This window comes from Brachyhypopomus gauderio, chromosome 14 (genome assembly GCF_052324685.1).
Source record: "Brachyhypopomus gauderio isolate BG-103 chromosome 14, BGAUD_0.2, whole genome shotgun sequence".
In the NCBI taxonomy this organism is placed as follows: Eukaryota; Metazoa; Chordata; class Actinopteri; order Gymnotiformes; family Hypopomidae; genus Brachyhypopomus; species Brachyhypopomus gauderio.
The window spans coordinates 6,110,694-6,134,972 of NC_135224.1; the positions used below are offsets into that span (position 1 = coordinate 6,110,694).

The window sequence follows — 24,279 nt, forward strand, 5'->3', positions numbered from 1 at the left end:
AGAGTGTACGAGTGGGTGCCGTTTCAACGTGTGGTTTGGTGTATGGTTGTGTGTGTGTGTGTGTGTGTGTGTGTGTGTGTGTGTTCAGTTGTTTTTGTTTGTCTCCGACTGGGTGGCCAACCGGTACTGGGACACTGTGCGCCACCAATTATTCTAGCCAGTGGCTTAGCATGGGCAGTAGTTCGGATTCGGCCATGTGTTTGATGTACGTCTTTTAGATCTTCTTTTAAAGCTAATAAAGGTAATTCTATTTTATTAGTGGGGTTTAAGCTTGTGCATTGGGGCCACTGGCTGGGGTGAGGAGTCTAGCTGTTCACCACAGGCTTAGTCCAGGTTTTGCAGAGGTTTATCTCTGATGAGCTGTAATAGTTTTACCCCTGTTCACACCAAATGGTTGGGTGGTTTTGTAGTGGTTTTGTAGCTAGGTTGTATGATTGCTGTGCTCCTTGTTTGTAGTGTTGCCCCTGTAGGTGAGCAGCTACCCCTCCAATCCTCCCATGAGTCTGATGTATTTGTTTTAATAAACCCTCAACTACATTTGATCTGTCTTACTGCTCTTCTGTGGTGTCGTCAACTTACTGGTGTCGGAACCTTGTGTTACAGAGTAATACATAATAATTGTAAAATATAATGTCAGACAAGGGTGTAGTGCCCTCTCTGGGTCGGGAGTGAATTTTTGCCTCAAGTGGAGGAGTTCAAGTATCTCGGGTTGTTGTTCACGAGTGAGGGAAGGACGGAACGACAGATTAACAAGCTACAAGAGCTAGAAGAGGTGGCTGGAGAGAGGGAAACCTGGGCCTCTTTGCTTAGGCTACTGCCCCCGTGACACGGACCCAGATACACGGATAAAAATGTATTATTATATGTCAAATATAATTACTGTCACTGAAAAGCCACGCCTGATAAAGAGTACTCAAACAGATTAGAATCCTGCGTAAACTTTGTTATCGTGTCCATTTATACTTGTTAATCAAAGTCAACAAAAAAAGTCAACAGATTTTGCTGCCCGTTGTACAAGTCCAGAAGTCGAATGGAATTTGTATCTGACTTTTCTGCAGATAAAGAATGTTCATTATATATTATTTTAATTAATAAGATTAGTCTATTTTGATTATTTTTCACTGATACTCTTTTTACTGTCTCTATAAATATTAGTCAAAATTAGGTAACCACTTTCCTAAATAAGATCAATATCGAAGGTACAAAGATAAATTAAAATATCCTGTTGATTAGGAAACTGGAAGACACCACAGAAACATCCTGGAACAATAAATATGTCCGTATCTTCACACTGCATTTGGTAAAATACTACCACTTGATGTGATGCTAATAGATATTCAAATATATGTGCCATATTCTAAAACTACATACCTACAAATGTTTCCCATAAAGCAGCGTTTGAGCATGTATCTCTAAATATGAGAATCCAACAAAAAGCAGTGTATTATAAACCATTTGATCATATGCTCGCGTTTAATTGGCAAGTAGTAAAAATAGCTTAAATGCACCAATATTCACACAGTGCACGTATATACCACACATAAAGCCAAGAGACCCCATACCAAATATATATATATATTTATCTTTCCACTATACACCATACACATATGCAGTATAAGACAAAAATATTTTACACTTCAATGTTAACCTGTGCAAATATGCATGTTTAATATACATGTCACGTAGGGCTACGCCCCCCTCTCTAGCTGTCACTCCGGTACTGTTCAATGTGTCTGTGTTTTCCTTGTCTGTTTATCCCGCCTGGTTTCCATGGTTTCCCTCTGTCTATCACACCCCTGTCGGTGTTCTCTCCTGCTGTCAGTCCTGTCCATGTCTTCTGTGTAACCTTGTGTAGATCCATTCCCCAGTTAGTCCAGTCCATGTCTTCTGTGTAACCTTGTGTAGATCCATTCCCCAGTTAGTCCAGTCCATGTCTTCTGTGTAACCTTGTGTAGATCCATTCCCCAGTTAGTCCAGTCCATGTCTTCTGTGTAACCTTGTTTAGATCAATTCCCCAGTTAGTCCAGTCCATGTCTTCTGTGTAACCTTGTTTAGATCCATTCCCCAGTTAGTCCAGTCCGTGTCTTCTGTGTGACCTTGTTTAGATCCATTCCCCAGTTAGTCCAGTCCGTGTCTTCTGTGTGACCTTGTTTAGATCCATTCCCCAGTTAGTCCAGTCCGTGTCTTCTGTGTGACCTTGTTTAGATCCATTCCCCAGTTAGTCCAGTCCGTGTCTTCTGTTGTTCATCTTGTCTTCTTTCCCTCCTTCCTTGCTTTCAGCTCAGGTGTTTCTAGTTGGTCTCGATGTGTTTGGCACTTGTGCTCCTGTTTCAGTCCCTCTTTGGAAGTCATTGTGGTGGTAATCCTGGTTGTGTGTATTCCTGCCTTGTAAGTTGTCTTTTGTTATCCGAGTTATCCTGTCTGGTTGTTAGTTCTTGATTTGTGTTAGTTGTATTTTAATTAGTATTAAATTAAATATTTAATTTACTCTCGTACCCTCTATGTTAACACTCCAGCTATTAAACCCTGCTCTCCTCTGCATTTGTGTCATTACAATAGATTTTAAAATGCATTGTATTTATTTCCTTTCTAAGCTTTATGCACACAAAAAGGAAACTGTTTACACCATATGCACATATGCTTAAATTAAATATGCCCCTGCAAATTCACAATACAAAGCAAGAGTATAACATGCATGTTCTGACTTCAACTGTACATAATCTATATATTGTTATTTATACTTTCAGTAACCTATTTTACAAACTGGGTTATTAACCCTTACTTTGCCGTTACACATACTCTAAAGGTGTTATCATTGGTGTTCATGGACACAATGAGGGATTATCTAATGTTTTTGAATTACAATAATGAATGGTTACTGGAACAAAAAATCTACATGGATTTGGCAAGGGTGTATCAAATATTGCCTAAAATGGAATACATAACCTAGAGGAGCGGTTATGGCCAGTTGACACCTCTGTGAATCACCCCTGATCTTGGTTGTAGTCTAAAATCCATGCCCAAAATACAGGTTTTATTTTGAGAAGGGAGAGTCAGTGACACATAAAAACACTGGCTGTATAGTTTAATCTATAGTTTAACATGACAGAAAAAGATGGAGTACAGATGTGGGTGTGGAGCAGGTTGTCCATCACTGCTGCAGGAGAGGCATCATGCTCTGGTTGGTGAAGGAGAAGCCAGCAAAGGCACACTGGTCCGTTGAGTCCACACAACCTTCCTCGCACTGGGACAGGAGGGGCTTCTCATTTAAAAACTCCTGGTCGAAATTGCTGCAGTCGTTGGGTGATGTCTGTGGGTGGAGGAGAATGGAAGCAAATCACATGGTGAACAGAGGCTGCATTTCAGTATCTGTATTTTTGCAATTTGCTCTATGAGCGTACAGTATGAAAAGTAAAAAAAAAAAAAACGGGAATGAGAGAGGACTGTAAGAGATGGAAAGAAAGCTCATACCACTTTTGGCTTGTATGGGGGTTCAATTTTTCTCGTCTCCAGCGCGGACCAGTCAATGGTCTTGAAGAATGCCTGACCTCTGATATTACCCACAACACCCAGTCTACAGGATGGGTCTCGCTCAAACAGCTTTGTTCATGGAAGAAAACCAAAAGCAAGAATATTATTCATAATAGAAATATCTCAGTGTGTCTTCTAAGTGCATAATAGCAAAGCTCGGTTCATCTTGGTTGTGAAGTATTATTATTATTACTATTATTAATGTGTCATCAGGTGTGGTTTTGTGCATGCTTACTCCTTCTAGCAGGTCTCTGGTATCCAGAGTGATATAGTCAGGGAAGTCAGGTGTGTCGTTTTGGATGGACTCATAAAGCTCAAATGTATTATCTCCATAGAATGGAAGCTCTCCAGTCAGCATCCCATACAAAAGTACACCAAACGACCACCAGTCCACCGAAAATGAATACTGCTGCTCCAGAAGAATCTACACACACACAAACACGTTCATGGTCTCCAAGAGGGCATACTGAATTACATTGACATTGCTACAGGTGAGAACATTCAATGTCAAATTCATTTGATGATCTCATACCTCAGGGGCAATGTAGTCTGGTGTCCCACACATGGATTTTGCAAGATTGTTTTTGGAGACGTTCTCTTTACACAAGCCAAAATCAGCAATCTTTATGTGACCATTCCCATCTAGCAACACATTTTCCAACTTGAGATCCCTAATGCAGGAGAGAATTACAAAAATGTGGTTTAGTAGACAAGAACAGTAAAGGTGAAAGTACAGAATGTCCATGTAGATTTGTTTGTGTGTGTTACCTGTGGATGATGCCCTTTCCATGAAGGAACTGGAGTCCACAAACAATTTCGGCTGCATAGAATCTGGAAGGAAGAAACAAACCAGGAGCCATCAGACCGGACTATAATTACACAAACCTACGTTTATATTTATATAAGACATACAAAAAAACATCTGTGTGTGTGTGTGTGTGTGTGTGTGTGTGTGTGTGTGTGTGTTGCCTCACGTGGCTCTGTCGAGATCAAAGCGTTCTGTCTGATCCATGTAGAACATCAGGTCACCTCCGTTCAGGTACTCCATTACGAAGTACAAGTACTCCTAACATGCAGACAATGCCATAAACACTTTGGTATGAGTACAAGCAGAATTACTGACTCAACAATCATCTAAATACCACAGTGACTCCATGAAGTATAAGTTACAGTAAACAGTTGTGACAATGCCTGGTGTGGTTAATTACTGCCTATACAAAAGAGTCCTGCTGGACATCCCATTACTGTTGACTGAGAGGTGGGGGAACTGTATAACATAACCTTTCATTTGTTCTTTACTACCTTGGTCTGAAAGGTGGAGTAAGCGTGGGTAAGGAAGGGACAGTCCCAGGCCAGAGCAAGCACCCGCTTCTCCACCATGATGGACTCTACATTTTTCTTCAGCACCACGTATTTCTTCACGGCTTTCACGGCAAACCAATCCTCGTGACCCTTAAGTTCAGCCAGAAAAACCTGAGCAGGGACCAAGGGAGAGAAATAGACAAACAGAACAGAGTGAAAAAAAAACACACACACACACACATCCATGAAATATGAAGATTTAATGGAATAGTTTTTGTTTGGTCTATTGCTGGGGAGATAGTATTTAACAATAGAAGGGCATAAGGACAGACATGTAAAAATGATAAGTGAATAGTCAGGAGAAGTGAAGAGACACAGAGTCAGTGCGTGTGTGTGGAGGACGCGGGAGCCGCGTGAAGGGGAAGACTCTACCTTGCCAAAGCCTCCCTTGCCCAGTAGTTTTTGGAATGCGAAGTGCTCGGCAGTCATGCGTGTCTGGCGTCTGATCCGGGGGCAAGGACTCGAACCCTCACACAGACGAGCGTATGGAGACACGTCTACAGAGATATACAGTACATTTTTACACATCCAGACTCACCCGGTTGACTTGGGTGAGTGCCTCAGCCAGTAGGTTCTGGCTGATGCCACACAGATTAGACACTTTAGTTTGGCACTTGTGATGAACATTCATGCAACAGTCTGAGGACGTTTTGACAATCAGAACCACAAATACATACACATATTCTAACCCAACCCATGCATGTAATCTCTCTCTCACCCTCACACTTCAATCCCCAAGAAGAAACATTTAAAGTGAAGCTTAAATCAAAATATAATAATAGTTGTAAGTTCAAGTGCATATAGTTTTTTTTGTAATAAATATTTTCCATCATTGGGGGAATTACAAAGCCAGCCCTGCTCTTCCCTACAGGGATGCATGTGACACCATATGCCCTGTGGCAGGAGACGCCAGAACTTGGTGGACATGCTTACGGCCAAAGACATTGGGCTGCAGGAGGTGGAGTTTTCAATAGTCAGTTGGCAGATACTTCTATCAAACCTGTGTTAACATAGGATTATGAGGCATTGATATCAATAGAATGTCTCTTGCTCACCTAGAGGTGGGTTGCAAGACACCACAGGGATGTCCAGTTGAATGTCGTCAAGGTCCTTGAAGGCCTCACCCTGAGAACTTTTTTTCAAATACGGTTCTACAAAGATTTTTAAAATCATACATTAATTACATATTACATGATAATAACAGGTGAATGTTTATCATCTTAATTGTGTTAATGTAAGCGTATATTACGCCGAGCTGCTCCATCCCCACACCACCGCTCGGGGCCTCAGGTCAGCTGGTCAGCTGCCGCTGGAGGTGCCGAGGTCCAAGCGTAAGCTCAGAGGGGATAGAGCTTTCTCCATCGCTGCTCCTAGATTATGGAACAACCTACCACTGCATGTTAGACAAGCCCCTTCACTGCCCATTTTTAAAACAAGTCTTAAAACCCAACATCTTATCAGCTTGAGGTTCTGTATGAATGTGTCTTGGTCACCTAGAGATGGGTTGTCCTCAGTCCTCAGTTCCTCACAGGCCTCGTCCAGGAGAACGTGGAGGAGTTCCTCCCAGGCCTCGTCTAGAGCACTTTTACTCACAAGTGCTTCTGGAAAAACAAAAGTTTTTTTCAACATACATTAATTAAGTATTATATGATAATAACAGCTGAATGTTTTTCAACTGAACTGTGTTAATATAAGCATGTCTTGCATTGATATTAAAAGCTATTGAACAGGTTAATGTCATCAAATTAGCAAATGTGTTATCAGAAAGGGATTTTTTATGACAAAGAAGATTTTTTTTCAACAAACACTAATACTACATGAAAATGTCAGATGAGTGTTTTTCAGCTGAGCTGTGTTATTATTTTTTAAATAATTTAATTTGTCTGGTATTGACCAATGAAGTTCTAACAAATTCGATGTGATCTGATTATCAGAGATGTTATCATGAGACTCTGTATGAATTAAAATGTAGAATAACATTGGAATTACGCTTGGCTGTTAAAATGAAAATTTAACACCACTAAAGTCAAAATAACTATACACAACCCATAAAAAATTAAGCTGAAGGTGCTGGAAAATATTGAAAATGGACCTTGAAAGTGCTGTACAAGTGCTTGAATTTGAAAACTGATGAACCCTACAAACATAACAGCACAAAACACAGATCTGAAGAGCGCAGCGTCCTCCACACGCCACACCGGAGCCCCCGCGATTGATACACGTATTTCCGTATGTTTCTTCACCCATCAGGGTTAATCAGGTGGTAGTTAAAGTTGTAAATCAATGAAGGAAGTGCTCAATTTCATTTAACACACGCGAGCAGCAGGCACGACGGAGAAATGTTTTCAAACGAACGTGTGTTGTGGCAAATTTCGAGTCCCCTCGTTTGCACACGCATAAAGACGCTACAGATGATATTCGGGAGTTACAGTGATTATAACTTAGTTCATTGAGCACTCTAGTTTTGTCCTAACTAGATATTTAGACTTAATACTGCGAAGTCGTGTGTTCAGAGGATAAACCCTCATGAACGCGTCCGCCGTTCGCGGAGGTTCGCGCGAGGTGGGCGGAGTCACTCGCGCTACAAGGGAGAACTCTTGTGTGATTTAGGAAGCCTGAATATGGATCTTGTGTTCAAAAAATGTCTTTTATAGAATTATTTGTTCAATTAATTGGTTCAACACAGACAAATTTCTTCATAACTTATAATTAGTAGGCTTGAAAGTTACCGGGTCGAGGCAGACAGTTGCCGGAACGCACCCTTCAAAATGAACGAGTTCCCGGATCCTGTCTCAAATTAAACCCTGCACGCCCCCAAATACGTCGTCGCCATTGAACTCATTTACTCACTCAGGCCATGGGTGTTGTCAGGCTCCTGTTTTGGTTCTCCTCTGTTTTTTCTTTTCTTCTTTTTAATTCTGTCTCTTCTGGGTTCCTCCTCCGTGTCAGAATCATCTTGGGTTCCTCCACTGCACCAGCACCAGAGACAACACCTTTTGATATCTCTCCACTTCATTTTTACACACACTGATATGAATTATACTGTACATGCAATTATATACCCTCATTTGTTATGACGTTGTCATGGCGACAGAGCAGGTATTATGACGTCATGTGGAATTGTGTGATTTTTTTTTTTGAAGTAAACATGGCATCAAGATAAAGTGCCAGTTTGAACGTAGACCATAACAGGTTATTACAATATATTAAAATATAGAATATAAAACATTTTTTTTTATTATAGGGCTTTCAAGCCCTATATTGTTATTCCTTTTTTCGTTTTCTCCAAATTTCTGCAATTAATGCGGCCCGAACCGCTTAACGTACAGACTCCGTTCAAACTGCGTTTCGAAGGTCTCGGCTCTGTGTGGTGTGCTATCCGTTTTTGGAGTCGATTAGAGTTATAGATTTTAATAGAATTGAGTTTAAAAATGAAAAATGGCCCTATATTAAAATGAATGGTGGAATGTTCAGAATTTCAAATCTACACTGCCAGTTAGAGTGTGAGCTGGCATGAAAAATGATCAAAACTTTCTTGGATAAACTGCTGTAAAATCCTTAAACCTTGACCTAGAAGCTCCATTTAAACTTTAAATGGGAGAGAAACTTGTCCTTTCTGGTATGCCGAGATATCTAATCATTTGATGAATTAGTTTTAGAGTTATGAGCATTTGTTTGGCACTAGACACAGAAAACTGCCCCATTGGCCCCCATATAAATGTATGAGAATCAGAATCAGCTTTGTTGACATTTTTGTGTGTTTTAACTTGTCATAAATCAGTCCTTTTTGGGTCAAACCACACAAATATATCACAATCATCAGCAAGGGGTCCTCTCTCACACACGCACGCACACACACATGCATCTCTCTCATACCCACTACACACAGTCACACACACATATACACCACACAGACACACACACATACATACATGCAGATGGGGCAGAAGGAGCAGATGGGCAGATGGAGCAGAGGGGCAGATGGAGCAGAGGGGCAGATGGGGCAGATGGAGAAGAGGGGCAGGTGGAGCAGAGGGGCAGATGAGGGTGAGGGGCAAATGGGGCAGATAGAGCAGATGGGGCAGAGGGGCAGATGGGGCAAAGGGGCAGATGGAGCAGAGAGGTAGATGGAGCAGAGGGGCAAATGGGACAGATAGAGCAGATGGGGCAGATAGAGCAGAGGGGCAGATGGAGTAGATGGGGCAGATGGAGCATATACACCATATACACTACATGCACACACACACACACACACACACACACACACACACACACACAGACTTGCATCTCTTTTCAAGCACTATGTATTTCCTTCAGGAAATGCATGTCTAGTTTTATATAATATATATAAATAATATTTTTTTATAAATAAACATCAACGACGGAAGGAAAAAAAACCACAAGAGATATCACTTGTGGACAAGGGGTCATCTGAAAGTTTTAGTTTGTTAATATTATGATACAGTTCTATTGCCTGTTTATTATCCATCAACTTCACATATGCTAAAAAGTGAGTTCTTTTTGAAATGTGAGGAAGGATTGGTAAATATTTTTAAAATGACATTTGTCACAGTTCTCAGTTTGACTGTTGGAACAGTTAACGTATGAGATCTAGCAGAGCACAATACTGAAAATATCAAACATGAAGATTGCAAATAATAATCTTTATATAACTTTTCACACAGCTCCAAGAAGCGGTTCAAAAGATACAACCTGTGAATCTATCTACTGCGAAGGTCAATATAAGCCGCACCTACAATGTTAAACAAAAAATAGGAAAATGTTTTATAAGCCGCAGTGGGCTAAAAGTCGCGTATGTCTACTAAACTGAATATATTTAACTGAACATAACTGAACTGATCAGTTTCTGAACGGTGCCTGTAGCATTTTATGTGCGACAGTTTTGGCTTTCTGCCGGTGTTGTGGCGAAGTTCCTGAATGTCTACTAGACTGGGTATTTGACTTATTTAATTAAGAATAGATGTTTTATTGTTATTTGATAGATGTAAATGCACTTTATATATTTTAACTGTTTACTTTTGCTTTTTTTTTTTTTTACAAAGGATTGGGATTTTAAAGGATTTTATCCTGCACGGGTCTGTGGATGTGCAATAAATATCAAAAATTTGTAAGGAATGCCACCTGATCTCCACCTAACCAGCCTCACCTGACGCTCACCACCACACCCCCCTTGTATCTCTACTTAAACGCCCACATTGCACTTCCTAGTCGCGAAGTATTGCCGACACATGCCGCGTACCAAGCCTTCCGGGATGGCGCTGCCTTGTTATCTTGCAGCATAGCCCATAGCCTGATAGTTAGATGCTGTCTATTAATGTAATTAGTCCATCCGTAAATAAAAGTGCATTTTCCCTAACAAATGTGTAAGACCTACACATTGTCGAAATCATACCCTAGATTTAATCTTAACTCTGGGTATCGACATAGATAATATAAATATACTTCCGCAAACCGTAGCAATCTCTGATCACTATTTAGTCCAATTCGAGATTCATCTTAACATAAATACCCGCTCGTCTCCTCGGCAGTGTATAAAGTGCTCGATAAATTCATCAACAGCAACACAGTTTATTGAAACCCTCCCTGACTTAACTGCTTTAGCTCATTTGCCATCCGATCCAGGAGAGTTAGATAGTCTAAATGACTGTTTAGAGAATACCTGCAGATCAGCTCTAGATATAGTAGCTCCACTAAAATATAAAAAGGCTAGATCCAAAAAGCTCGCCCCGTGGTACACCGACCAAACTAGAAACTTAAAACATGAACTCAGCAATAAAAGCAAAGCAACCTTTCTGGGAAAATAAAATACATGACTTTGTCTGGCTTTATTTTCTGGCCTGTTGTTGTTCCTCTGTAGTATTTGTGATAGAGAAACCAGAGATAAATAATAAAAAGAAAGAAACGGAAACGAAGGGAAACAGATTTGCATGTGTGTTTGCACATCATATATCTCACAAGTTCTTATACAGAAGTTGAGAATTACTGACTAAGAAGTGTTGCTGTCAAAACTGTATGTGAGAAAGAGCGAGTTCACTCTGTGTCTTGCCACACTACAGTCTCTACACAGTCCATCTTTCTAAAGCAGGTAAAGAGGTCAGAAATATAGACCATCAATGGAGGACATCTACTCCAACAAGAACATTAGGAAGTATGCAAGAAAAGCAGCTGGAGACACTGAACTCTCTAATGGTGAGACATGTTGGTTTAATATGGGCTGGCAGGGCAGAGAGGAGAAGTTGTGTAGTACTGAAGTAGTAGTACTGGTTGTGTAGTTGTTGTAGATTACTGAGTTTTGTTACTGATTTGTATTTCTAAGGAGCTTGTAGTCTGTAGTTTGTATTGTTTGGCGTTGTTGGTTTACGGTGAAACTTGCCTCATCAAGTCTGAATTGGTGTCAGTGTGGCAGCAGTGAGATGAGTGTGTGGGGTCGACATCAAACAATGGAACAATCGGCAAGAAACAGGAGGAAGTTAAACAAACACGTGCCGGTGGTGGTAGATGGCACATCCCTGGACACACACACACACACACACACACACACACACACACACACAGGGAGAAAGGCAGGTGCAGGTCATCACCGCTGATTGCGCTGATGAGAGCACCCCCCAGCTCATAAGCCAGCTCTCGTCAGTGCAGTCAGTGGTGATGACCTGTACCTGCCTTTCTCCCTGTGTGTGTGTGTGTCCAGGGTTGTGCCATCTACCACCACATATCCATACATAAGGGAGACAGATGCAGTGTCTGACCGCTGAGTTGTTTGTAGCTCTACGCTATGCACTTGCAGTCAGCCTCTCTCTCGCTATCGCATCAGTCTGTGTATTCGAGTGTTCTCACTCCTGTGTCACTCCTGTGTTCTCACTCTTGTGCCACTCCTGTGTTCTCACTCCTGTGAAGTTTTCCTTCCCTGTTCGTTTCTCTGTCTAGTTTACTTGAGTATTTTGGGAAGGGGTTTTTGTTTGAGCCTTTTCTCTCACCTGTGAGAGGTTTTCGTGTTGAGATTTCCACGTGCTTTCTGTCATTTCTCTGTTTTTCCCTGTACCATGTATGGTCTTTTTCTTTAGTTTCTTTCCCACATTGATTTTTGGCAGAGGTCTAGGTTATCTGTTTTATGGTTTGGATTTGCTCGTTTAATTTAAAACCCTCACAATGTTTTCTCCCTACCAGGAAGCACCGTGTTACAGTGCGTGTGTCTGTGTGTTGTAGTGGCCGTGTCCCTCTGTCTGGGTGCCTGGTGCATCTTCACAGTGACATTTGTTGATTATTAATTAGGGGAGTATAGGACAATATTAATGTTATATCATTTTTGTATAGTGCCGTTGACAAATTACAAATGAGTCACACTAATAGAGCATCTACTGGTAGAAACACTGTTGATGAAATGTCAATTGCTTTTGGGGAGATGTTGTAGATTCAACACAAAGTGATCTGAGAAATTGAGATGAATCATCACAAGATGAACTTTGCTCAAAATTGTCAAACAAAGTCTGATTCTAACAGTCAGTTTTGTTTCAACACCACAATGCATTTTGGAGACATATCACAAATACATTTAAATATTCTCTCTCTCTCTCTCTCTCTCTCTCTCTCTCATGTACATATTTCAAGTGAGTTCTGAATCTCATGACATCATCTATTCTGAAGTTTGCATCCTTGACTCGAATCAAAAAAGAGGTGAGTTCAATGACCATTTACAGGTCTTTATAATAATCTTTAGTTTCATGGTGCCAAGGTTTAAGGATCCTCTTGAGTGCTACTGGAAAAGTGCATATCTAATGTGCTGAAAGATTCAAGAATTAATCCAGGAATTAATCCAAGACAATCTGATGTATTTCAGCAGCAGCAAAGGAGGAGGCCATCTACTCCAACATGGCCGTTTCTAATCCAGGTGAGTGTGTATGACTGCTTCAAGGTTTTATATGTTCACGTCATCTTAAATTAGCTTAATCTAGGACTTCATATACTCACTGACCACCACATTAGAAACATCTGCCTTGCACCTGCTTTCACTCCAACGTTTTTTATTACAATTCAATAAAATACATAATAATCATAATAACAAGGATGATTATGATTTGATCTTACCTTACCTTTCTTTCACACATGCAAATTTATTTACCCACTTGTTCAAAACTCATTGCACAAATAAAAAAAAAAGTAAAAAATACTAAAAACAGGACATTAGTGTAAATACCCCAAAGCATCAAAATAATGAACGCACAGTTTTCACAATGTGGTGTGTCAACATTAACCAAAGAGAACTTGGGGGAGAGTGAAGTTCTCACAGACTGGGGGACACGCCTAGAGACTGAAATATTTCACACTGTGGGTTACAGCACAGTGCACACAGTTTTTGCTGCAGTTTGCAGTGACTTCACACGTGCACAATATGTTGATGGAACGTTGTTGCCCAAGTACAAATGTACTGCATAAATGTTTTTAATTGCAATACAAGTTTGAGAGTATGATTTTAACTGGACTGACTGATTAGTGTGAATCTTGCAGTTTGTTTATACCGTTGATGGTTCGGTGTCTCACTACCTTTTATTTTAAAATAATTCCTCATGAATCATTTCTGTTGTCAAGGTGATCTGAGTGCATCTCACCTCCCTGGTCCAAATGACTCTGATGACGCTTCACCAGAGGCAAGGTCAAAGGTCATCAGTAGTGCTCAGGTTAAAGGGAGACTGCTGATTTCTCTGTGTGTGTTCTTCTTTGCTGTAGCCGTCATCACTGCAGTACTCTGTGAGTTTCAAAAATGCTTATAAATTGAATTTTAAAAAGTTTATACATTAATAAAAATGTTTACCCTTTCAGTGCCTTCACTATAAGTTACAGCAGGATTTGGGTTTTGTCAGTAATGGTACTTTTCATTTGTTCATTTATTTACTTAATTGCTTATAGTCCACTACAAACTGATGTTGCTTTAGCTTTCCCCTCTTATTTGATTTGAAGTGGTCTCTTGGTCTGTTCTCTTTACCAGATGGTTTTGGAAAGGTGTCCTATAAAGAATCTGAGAAGCAGGTCAAAGGTCAGTTTTACCTCACGCTCCTTGCACTTTTTCAAAGTGTCTGTAGTGATTGGTTTAATCGTGAAGTGAAGGTTAAATGTAAAAGGTTCAGGCTTTGAAGGGCTGCAGTTAGATAAGGAACACCTGAGCAGGTGAGACACATCATTACATTTAAAGGTTAAACCTCAACTCAACAACAGTACCAGCTACATACCAGCCTCACTATTAAATATATAGATATACAGGTGCTGGTCATAAAATTAGAATATCGTGAAAGTTGATTTATTTCAGTAATTCAAAAAGTGAAACTTGTATATTATACTGATTCAATATACACAGACCTTGTATCTTGTGTCCCCACCTTGTGTATTGGTTTCACCCGGGTCCTTGTTTTTCCTATGTATTTAAACCCTGTGTTTTACCCTTCAAGTTGCTGGTCATTGCATGTAGCCATACACTTACCCTGTTTGATTGTGAATTCCAGTGTTACTAGTTATATTGCTTGTGTCTTCTTGTGTAAGTTCCCAGTCAGTGGATCTGGTCTGCTTTGTCCCTTTGTCTGGTTTGTTCTTGCTTGTTGTTTTGTCCTGTTGCTTTGTAAGAATGCATGTTTGTGTCTTATGTGTTGCTGTATATTTAAGATGTCCTTGTTCATTGAGGTGTTTGTAACCGTAGTTGTGGATGTTGTCAGTCTAGTTTGAATGTAAATATAAGATATGCTGCACTTGCGTCCAGCCTCACCTAGTTAGAGCATCTGCATCTTTGTGAGACGTGGTGGGTTTCAGTAAATGAAACCACAGTGTGGTTTAAAGAGAGAGGCGTGGACCCAAGTGCCGGCCAGAAACTAAAATGCAGACAACTAAAGCCGTAGAACGAGAGGCAGGCAGACACTAAAAAAAAGAAAGAAAACCCAAAACACAAAATCCACGAAATACTCAACGCATGTAATAAACTCAACTGCAAAATCAGAAACAAAAGACTCGAGGGGAAGCAACTGGCTGCAACGCCACAAAGTACAAAAAACCCTTCACAAAACAAAAGCAGAGCTGGACAGGAAAAGAACAGCGGGAGGAAAACATGAAGGAAGAGGCACAGAATGTAAGTACTCTAATAAGTAAAGAGATCAAGAGAAAATGGTGACTAAACATCAGCAACGTAGCACGAGGCCAATGAGATGAGAAAACTGACTGAGATCGCACAGCATGGGGACCAAACGATTCAGCAGTGACCTGCTACAGTTCTCTTCCTGAAGTAGGGAGGAAAACAGCTGCAGCAGATCACTGCTGATTGCGAGGACTCCGCCTGGAACCGACCCGTGAGCTCCTCCTAGCGGCGGCCGGAGGAACCGCACTGGAATCAGCCCTAACACTTCACAATACTTCATAATATACATGTTTCACTTTGAATAGAATTATTAAAATAAATGATATTCTAATTTTACGACCAACACCTGTATATAGAGAGGGAGAGACAGACAGCTCCTGCTGTCATTAGCGTTGTCTCTGAGGAGTGTGTAAACACTAATCACTGTGCTGCAGCTGTGACAGGAAGTTGTGATTCATTCTACACCATATTCATAATAAGGTTGACCTCTTTTTTTATAGAAAGAAGCAGCATTATTGATCACCTGAAGGCAGAAAAGGGCAACCTGACCTGGGAGCTTCTAAGTGAGATCCATTTCCACCTTTACAAATGTTAAACCTCAAATAACAAATAAGAGGCTGACTCCGGACCTCCACACTAGTAGACTAATAATTGTTTGGCTATTTGTCAAAGCTGATGCTAGACACAATACACATAAGAATTTGTGAGGTGCAACCCCAGCTGGGGTTTGAGCTCTGCGGGGGATTTGCACACTGATGTCTGGAAGTAGTGCAGCTTCAACATGGAACATCATCACACACACACACACACACACACACACACACACACACACACACACACACACACACACACACACACACACACTCTCTCTCACACACACACATTCACACACTCTCTCTCACACACACACTCTCTCTCTCTCACACACATTCACACACTCTCTCTCTCTCACACACACACACACACACTCTCTCTCACACACACACACATTCACACACTCTCTCTCACACACACACACACACACTCTCTCTCTCACACACACACACACATTCACACACTCTCTCTCACACACACACATTCACACACTCTCTCTCACACACACACTCTCTCTCTCTCTCTCACACACACATTCACACACTCTCTCTCTCTCACACACACACACACACACACTCTCTCTCTCTCTCTCTCACACACACACACATTCACACTCTCTCTCTCATACATACACACACACTCTCTCTCTCTCTTTCACACACAGACACACATGCGCTCTCTCACACAGACACATACTCAAACACAGATGTTAAAGACATGCTAAGATTGTTATGAACACACAGCTGTCATTCAAATGTTCTGTTTGTAAATAGGTCAACATGTTACTGACATAATCAAGACAGGTAATGAGGGGGGAGCAGGTCTCTCTCTAGGACTCCAAATACATAGAGCTTCATATGATATCTAACAGGAATATGTTTATTCTAATAGAACAACAATAGGGAATAAAATCCTTGCCAGAGTCAGACAAAAAAAACCCACTCTAGGCAAACTTTGTGGAGTTTGGGGGAAAATTTTACTCACATTTTTTCATGTGGTACAGGATAATTCTGAAAGGTTAATTAATGAATCATTTACAACACAACATGAAAAGTCACACATGAACAAAGCTACATTAAAAAAGGAAAGATAGATTCTCCTTAGAGTCATCATGATTGAAGAATGAATGTACACCTAAATTATTCAATTAAGGATATTAGATTTTAAAAATTAAAAACAGACTATATACAAAACTACACTGTAATTATACATTTGGAAGATCAGGAAATCCAATGTTATATTGGAACGTTAATGGTCCTCCTTTAATTCCTTAGTCCAGGCTGAACTCAGACATAGTGTGCATGCTGAATCAGTCAGGGTGCATTTTGGGTTTTAATTTAGACTTTTGCGGTATGCCTTGATTCAGAAGACTCAGTGAAACAGCAAAAATCCTCAGTGAGAGGTGTTCAACAGCAAATTTTAACTGGAGTAGAAGAGTTAGACAGACAAGACATGTGTGCTGTCTTCAAATGAAAAGCTAAGTGTAGAACTTGAAGGTGAGATCCAGCTCTACCTCCATAACAGAACTGTGTTCGGTCCATGTGCAGTGGGTTATTACTCCAGTATCACTGTAGCGAAGCAGGTGTTGAATCAGAGTCATTACACACACTTCACATACTGGATCAGTTTCATATACACACACTTCAAATACTTGATCAGTTTCATACACACACTTCGGATGAATTTATTCATCCTTATATATTTTGTATCTAACACAAGAGCTTCTACTGTAATGTAACTTTCATTCACAGTAACAGTGTGACATTCTAATTCATATTGACATGATGACATTGTCTGTATTTTCCAGAAAGAAACAGAACTGTTGAGCAGCTGCAGGCAGCACAGCAGAACCTGACCAGGAAACTTGAACGTGAGATTCAGCTTCACCTCCAGAAGCATTAAAACCTCATATAAAGAATCAGAGATTGGCTGATCTGGACCTCCACACTAGTAGATTGATGAATTTTGTTCTGTCATTTCAGGAACAAATAAGACACTGGAAGAGAAAAAGAAACAATACCAAACAGAGAAGAAAACATTAGAAAATAAACTCAAAGGTAAATACAAACTTTAGTTTGAATCAGAGATTGACTTTTGTATTTATAAAATATTGTTCCCAATTTCATGGCTTATATACATTTAGATTAAACTTGTAGATTAAAATAATTATGAGCGCACACAGCTGTCATTCGAATGTCCTGCTGGTTTCTCTTAATAAACACTTGGAGATCCACACTGAATCAACACACAGGGGTGTGTGATTATGTAACGTCCACATCGTCAGTGATGAAGGGGAGAGCGGCGCACAAGTACAACATTTATTTATGCAGAGAAAGACAACGATAAACACAAAGACCAACAACCAAGGGGAAAACATGAAGGTTTAAATACTCTCACGTTAATGAGGGGAGAAGACGACACAGGTGTAACAGGCTAATAGAGGCTAGGCTAACATGGAGGTGTGGCAACACAAAAACATCAGCAGACACGCACACACAGCAGACTGTACAAATACAGTGTACAGCAGACAAATACAGCACTTATCTACTTTAAATGGGATGATCGCTATGAAGTGAATAAGCAATCATGCAATTCAGAATATTATGTTTTAAAAACAAATTACAGAAGCTGTAAGGCAACATAAAAGCTACACCGTAGTTATAGATTTGTGAGATCTATAAATCTAATGTATGTATTTTTGAACATTAATGGTCCTCCTTCAATTCCTTAGTCCAGGCTGAACTCCTGACCCATGTTAGATTGGTGGTTTCATATTTGTAAGATCAGTCGAGTGATTCTGAGACCAGGCTCCTGGTATCCCAGCAGTTAATGAGGTAGAGAGGGAGTGACTTCCACAAAGATGCCTGTTTTCAGTGGAACAAGTGAGGTGAATCAGTACACAAGTGTGGTAAAGAGTCATCTTTATTAAAAGAATGATCATATGATCATGATTGTAAGAGCAGTCTAGTGTCAGAATAACAGTAGCTCATTTCTAGCCTCGTTAGCGCAGTAGGTAGCACGTCAGTCTCATAATCTGAAGGTCGTGAGTTCGACCCTCACACGGGGCAGCAGAAGCTTGGGGCAGTCATGGCCTGGCGGTTAGGGAACTGGTCTTGTGACCGGAGGGTTGTGGGTTCGATTCCCAGACAGGCCATGACTGAGGTGCCCTTGAGCAAGGCACCTAACCCCCAACTACTCCCCGGGCGCCGGGCTAGGGCTGCCCACCGCTCTGGGCACGTGTGATCCACAGCCCCCTAGTAATCACTAGTGTGTGTGTGTGTGTTCTGACTGCACAGATGGGTTAAAAGTGGAGGGAAAATTTCGATTGGGGTGTAAAAATCACAATTGACAAAATATGGCACATTTCAGTTCATTTCATGTGAGATCAGACCCAGAAAACATCACAAGACATGAACATGCAGTAATGGCCGAAACTGTTGGCACCCATGTATTTTTGCCAGAAAATTACTGCAATTACACATTTTGTTAAACACATGTTTATTTACTTTGTGTGTATTGGAACCAGTGACGGTATATACGGTGATATATATATATATATACGGTCTCTGATTGGAACACAAAAAAACAGAGGGGAAAAAGGCAAATCTGACATAATTTCACACAAAACTCTAAAAATGGGCCGGACAAAATTATTGGCACCCTCAACTTAATATTTGGAAAAAATAACTGAAATCAATCACTTCCTATAACCATCAACAAGCTTCTTACACCTCTCAACTGGAATTTTGGACCACTCTTCTTTTGCAAACTGCTCCAAGTCTCTCATATTTGAAGGGTGTCTTCTCCCAACAGCAATTTTAAGATCTCTCCACAGGTGTTCAATGGGATTTAGATCCAAACTCATTGCTGGCACCTTTAGAACTCTCCAGCCTGAAAACAAAATTCAGGGGTGCCAACACTTTCGGACATGGCTGTAAATAAAGCCACACAGTGGCCAGATGGAGGAATTGGGACTGTTCCCATTTGTCCAGATATTCACATTTTGCTTTTTCACAGCAAATAAATAATGTGACTGAGGTCAACGTCTCCAATTTTCTACAGCTTCGTTGATTGAACCTTGAAATGTATCATCAAATCTCTTACGAAATTTAAAGTAAACACAAATCTGATCAGGGATACTTTTCTGAATAAAACTTTGTTTATCTTGTTTCATATGGCAGTCACAATACACATGCAGCTCTTATCTACATTAACTGTATAATCACTAAGAAGTGCATTTGATGTTTTAGTTGAGACTCCTGCAATATGTCTTGATTCAATAGATACGGTAGAACCTGAATGTTACGTCTAGCTCCACCTCCCGCCCCAGTCTTGTGTCGTATGCCCTAGCCCTACCTAGTTCCCCGGTGGGAGGTCCCTGTCTGGTTGTCACACCCCAGTCATTAACGTTACACCTGTGTCTCGTTTTCTCCCTTCCATCTTGTGTATTTAGATCCCCCTGTCCTATTCACCTACGTCGGTCGTTTGCTACGCTCCCTCGTCTGTCAGGGTTCTTCGTGGGTTTAAGTATTCCTGGTTCATGCTCATTGTTCGGTTATTCCTAGTCTCTGGTTAAACTTAGTGATGGGCAAATGAAGCCTCTTGAAGCAATGAAGCTTTCCAACCCTTTGCTTTGCAAAAAGGTTCATTACTCGAGGCTTCATTCATCACTCACTAGTGACATCTGCTGGTGAAACTGTAACAGCCTCGTCATTCAGTTGGATCATACTTTCAAAAATGTGTAAATGCAATATTGTCACAAAGTTTCCATCAAACTCATGTTTAGTAACAGGAGAATCATTTAAATCATACTTAATTGTCATGTTTTAATTATTAAAATGATTTGTAGCCAATCTAATCCTTGACCATTAGTGGTTGTGTTGGGTTTTCTTGTATGTCATGAACGTATTTGACAATGAAGATATGTTGTACTTTACTATGTTGGGAATTGAGTGATTGTTGAGTGACTGAATATTTGGAGTTAGAAACTGATTTAAAAAAAAAACAGAATGTGTTAAAAATAATTGCTTCTTGGGGCTTCTAGATCTGGTTTGGCAGTCATGACCTGGTGGTTAGGGAAGGGAAGTGGTTAGGGAACTGAGCTTGTAATCGGAGGGTCGTGGGTTCGATCCCCAGGCCTGAGGCCATGACTGAGGTGCCCCTTAACCCTCAATTGTTCACTTATATAAAAATGAGATAAAATGTAAGTCGCTCTGGATAAGGGCGTCTGCCAAATGTAAAATGTTTTTAACATTACAAATAAGGTTTGCCTCTTCCAATGGTTTTTAGTCTGTTTTTGATGTGTGAATCTGATGTACATCCTGATCAAACAAAAAGAATTTAGAACGTTCCAGATTTTAAATTTAACCACCTACTACAATCCACGAAGCAACAGGGTTCATAGCGCTTTTATTTAGAAAAACGATACGCAAAATGAAGCAATGACGTGGCCGATGTAATGCGAGGCCTCGTTTGTTGCTGATCACGTGATTTTGCTCAATATGACACAAGCTCCGAAGCGGGGCTTCATCGGACACGCCCCTTTTTACTCGGTACACGCTTCGAAGCCTAGCTTCAGATGTCCCATCACTAGTTAAACTTAAATGTGTCTTGTCTCGGCTTGTTTGTTTGATGTGTAGTGCCTTTGGTTCCGTTTCAGTACGTATTTCTCTGTGTCCTCCTAGTTACCTAGACCAGGGTTTTTCAAACTATGGGTCGCGACCCTAAAATGGGTCGCGAGGCAAAAAAAAAGGGTCGCTAAAAAATAAATGTTAATATATTTAATAAATTATATTTATAGCGCGCGACTGCGCGAACGGCGGAGGCGTTAATACTTGGCGATCGATCGCGATATAATAGTTAAACTCCGTCAACAACTTACGTTCGCCGCCCCCCCCAGTCAACAACTTACTTTCGCCACCCCCCCCCGGGCAACAACATGCGTTCGCCACCCCCGTCAACATCTTACGCTCGCGACCGAGTATACTGTATATATATTTCTTAGTAGGCTGGGTCGCGGGAAAAATCATGGACAAAATATGGGTCGTTAGAAAAAAAGTTTGAAAAACACTGACCTAGACTATGTCTCTAGCTGTTTCAAGCGTTTTTCCCCTCCCGCGGTTCCTTCGCTGTTTCATCTTGTCGTTAAGTTTTCATGTGTCTAGTTGTTTCTCTTTTATCGGTGTTCGTTGTTGATGTGTTCAGTTGTTTCCTTTTTATTTGTGTTCGTCGTTGATGTGCTTAGTTGTTTTTCTTTTATTGGTGTTCGTTGTTTTTCCCGTGGGTCTGTGATCTTAGTTCTAAGTTCTACTGCCTCGATCTATGTTGTGATTTACTTGGATGTCCCCACTCACCTTAGTGTGCTGCCTGTACTCTGTGTAGTTACTCCCATTGTCGTTTGTTGTGTAGTGTTTCTGTTTGCACCTAGTTGTTTTGTCATTGTTTCGCTATTAAACGTCTTTACATTGCAGTTGCGTCACACCTACCCCTCAGCAAACGTAACACTGAATGAAATCAATGAAATCTTTGTAAAAGAAAAGCAGGATCTTTCTGTTCATGAGAATAGTAAATCATCTCACACAAGGCATAAATGCTGGATTAATCTGTGTATTCAACATCCTCATATATTTCTGTAGTGAATTGTACTGTAATAGGTGAGTAAACTGATACAGTCTAAGCCAGAAATGTCTGTTGTCTTCTACAGACACAAGGAAGTCATTCTGATCACCACTTTCTAATTCATTCATACTCACTGACATGCTGGTGTCATCATGATTTTTCAGAGAGAAACAGGAACATTGAGCAGCTGCAGGCAGAAAAGGAAAAGCTGATTAAAGAAGTTGAAGGTGAGATCCAGCTCTACCTCCATAACAGAACTGTGTTTGGTCCATGTGCAGTGGGTTATTACTCCAGTATCACTGTAACAAAGCAGGTGTTGAATCAGAGTCGTTACACACACTTCACATACTGGATTTGCTTCAGATACACACACTTCACATACTGGATTTGCTTCAGATACACACACTTCACATACTGGATCTGCCCTCTGAATTTGCTCATCTTACTATATTTTGTAGCCAACACAAGAGCTTCTACTCTAGTGTATCTTTCATTTGCAGTCAACAGGCTGCCTACTAATTTTCAGTCTCATTATTGTTTCTTTTTTTTTTTTTCCCCACCACCACCCCCCCTCTTCGGAGGAATATTGATACTTTATTGTTTATTGTTTATTCAATCATAAAAACATATATAAATTTAGCACATTTTAAATGGGGGGGAGGGGGGTATAAAGGGAGAAGAAAAGGGGGGGTGTAAAGGGGGACAGAAACAAAAGGAAGAGGGGGTTATACAGATATATATGTATATGGTATAATATAGTGCAATATAGTATATTATAATATAACAATATAATACAATAATATATAATATACCATATTGCTTATAAAAAGATAGAAATGTACTTTAATCATGAACTTGTGATTTGTTTGCTACAGTTGAATTTGCTTATGTTGTGATGTAATATTTGAGTTAGTTGTGTCTAGATTAAGTCTGTATCTGTATTTATGGTAGGCTCTAAGTGTGTATCTGGGGGGATATAATATATTAGAAGATTTTTCCAGTGATTGATGTTTGTTATTTTGTTTTCCAATTCATGAGGATGACTTTTTTGGCAATGACTAGCGACATTAGGATTGTTCTATTGTTTTGTGGTGTTGTGCTAATGGTTGATATGTCCCCTAGTAGGCATAATGAAGGTGTTGGATGAATTTGGGTATTTAGTGCTTGAGATAGATGAGTAGTGACTTCATTCCAAAACTGGTTAACTGGAATGCAGTGCCACATAGCATGGATATAATTATCAACAGTGTTCTGATTACAGTGTGTACAGTTTGGTGAGTTTGTGAATCCCATTTTATACATTTTGTATGTGGTATAGTGTACTCGGTGGATAACTTTATACTGGATTAGTTGTAAATTAGTATTTGTGATAATGCTATAGTTATTATTACATATCTGTATCCAAAAGTTGGTATTAAAAGTTGATGATAAATCTTCTTCCCATTGCTTATACAGTAGGCTCATGTTAAGATTTAATTGAGATATAATTTTATATATTTTGGATAATGTTTTATTTGCTGTATTAATGTTAAGAAGTTCTGAGATTGGTGTAGAGAGGGCTAGAGTAGTTGGATTGATTTTTGAACTGATGAATGATCTTAACTGGTGATATTGTAAGAACTGAGTTCTTTCGATTCCGTAATTCTGGGTTATTTGTGGTAGTGACATCAGTGTGGTATTGTTATACAGATGTTTTAGGTGTGTGATTCCCTTATTAGCCCATGATAGATAATTTAATGTTTTTTTATTAATTGTAAAGTCTGGGTTATTCCAGATGGGTGAGTGGATGGTTGGTGTTAGTGCTGAGTTTGTTAGTTTGTGAAAATTCCACCAGGCTGTCAGAGTTGTGGCCACAGTTGTATTATAAAAACATGGGTGATGTTTAATTGTTTGGCTGATAAATGGTAAATTGGATATTTGTATATCTTTACATAGTGCTTGTTCTAAATCAGTCCATGATCTATCTGTACTATTAGGTTTTATCCATTTTAATATATATTGTAATTGATTTGCCAGGTAATAATTGTGGAAATTTGGTG

General features: G+C 40.1%; 1 protein-coding gene and 1 non-coding gene across 3 annotated transcripts; one reads left to right on the plus strand and one right to left on the minus strand.

The window, feature by feature from the left end:
• Positions 1–3,068: 3,068 nt before the first annotated feature.
• LOC143475571 (protein kinase C delta type-like) lies at positions 3,069–15,021 on the minus strand. Of its 2 annotated transcripts, XM_076973445.1 has the most exons (13): positions 14,387–15,021; positions 13,521–13,927; positions 7,744–7,862; positions 6,387–6,494; positions 5,949–6,044; positions 5,266–5,390; positions 4,834–5,004; positions 4,506–4,597; positions 4,300–4,362; positions 4,064–4,202; positions 3,767–3,955; positions 3,472–3,600; positions 3,069–3,310 (listed from the first exon to the last, which is right to left on the minus strand). In XM_076973445.1, the coding sequence occupies exons 2-13, from the start codon at positions 13,574–13,576 to the stop codon at positions 3,152–3,154; spliced, it is 1,446 nt and encodes a 481-aa protein (XP_076829560.1). In that variant the 5' UTR covers positions 13,577–13,927; positions 14,387–15,021; the 3' UTR covers positions 3,069–3,151. The 2 variants fall into 2 exon arrangements, with proteins under 2 accessions (XP_076829560.1, XP_076829561.1); XM_076973446.1 differs by lacking the exons at positions 7,744–7,862; positions 13,521–13,927; positions 14,387–15,021 and adding an exon at positions 6,986–7,413.
• A 3,596-nt stretch (positions 15,022–18,617) lies between these two features.
• Positions 18,618–18,690, plus strand: trnam-cau (transfer RNA methionine (anticodon CAU)). Its single transcript has one exon. It is a non-coding gene; the product is annotated as a tRNA-Met (tRNA).
• The last annotated feature ends 5,589 nt before the right edge of the window (positions 18,691–24,279 follow it).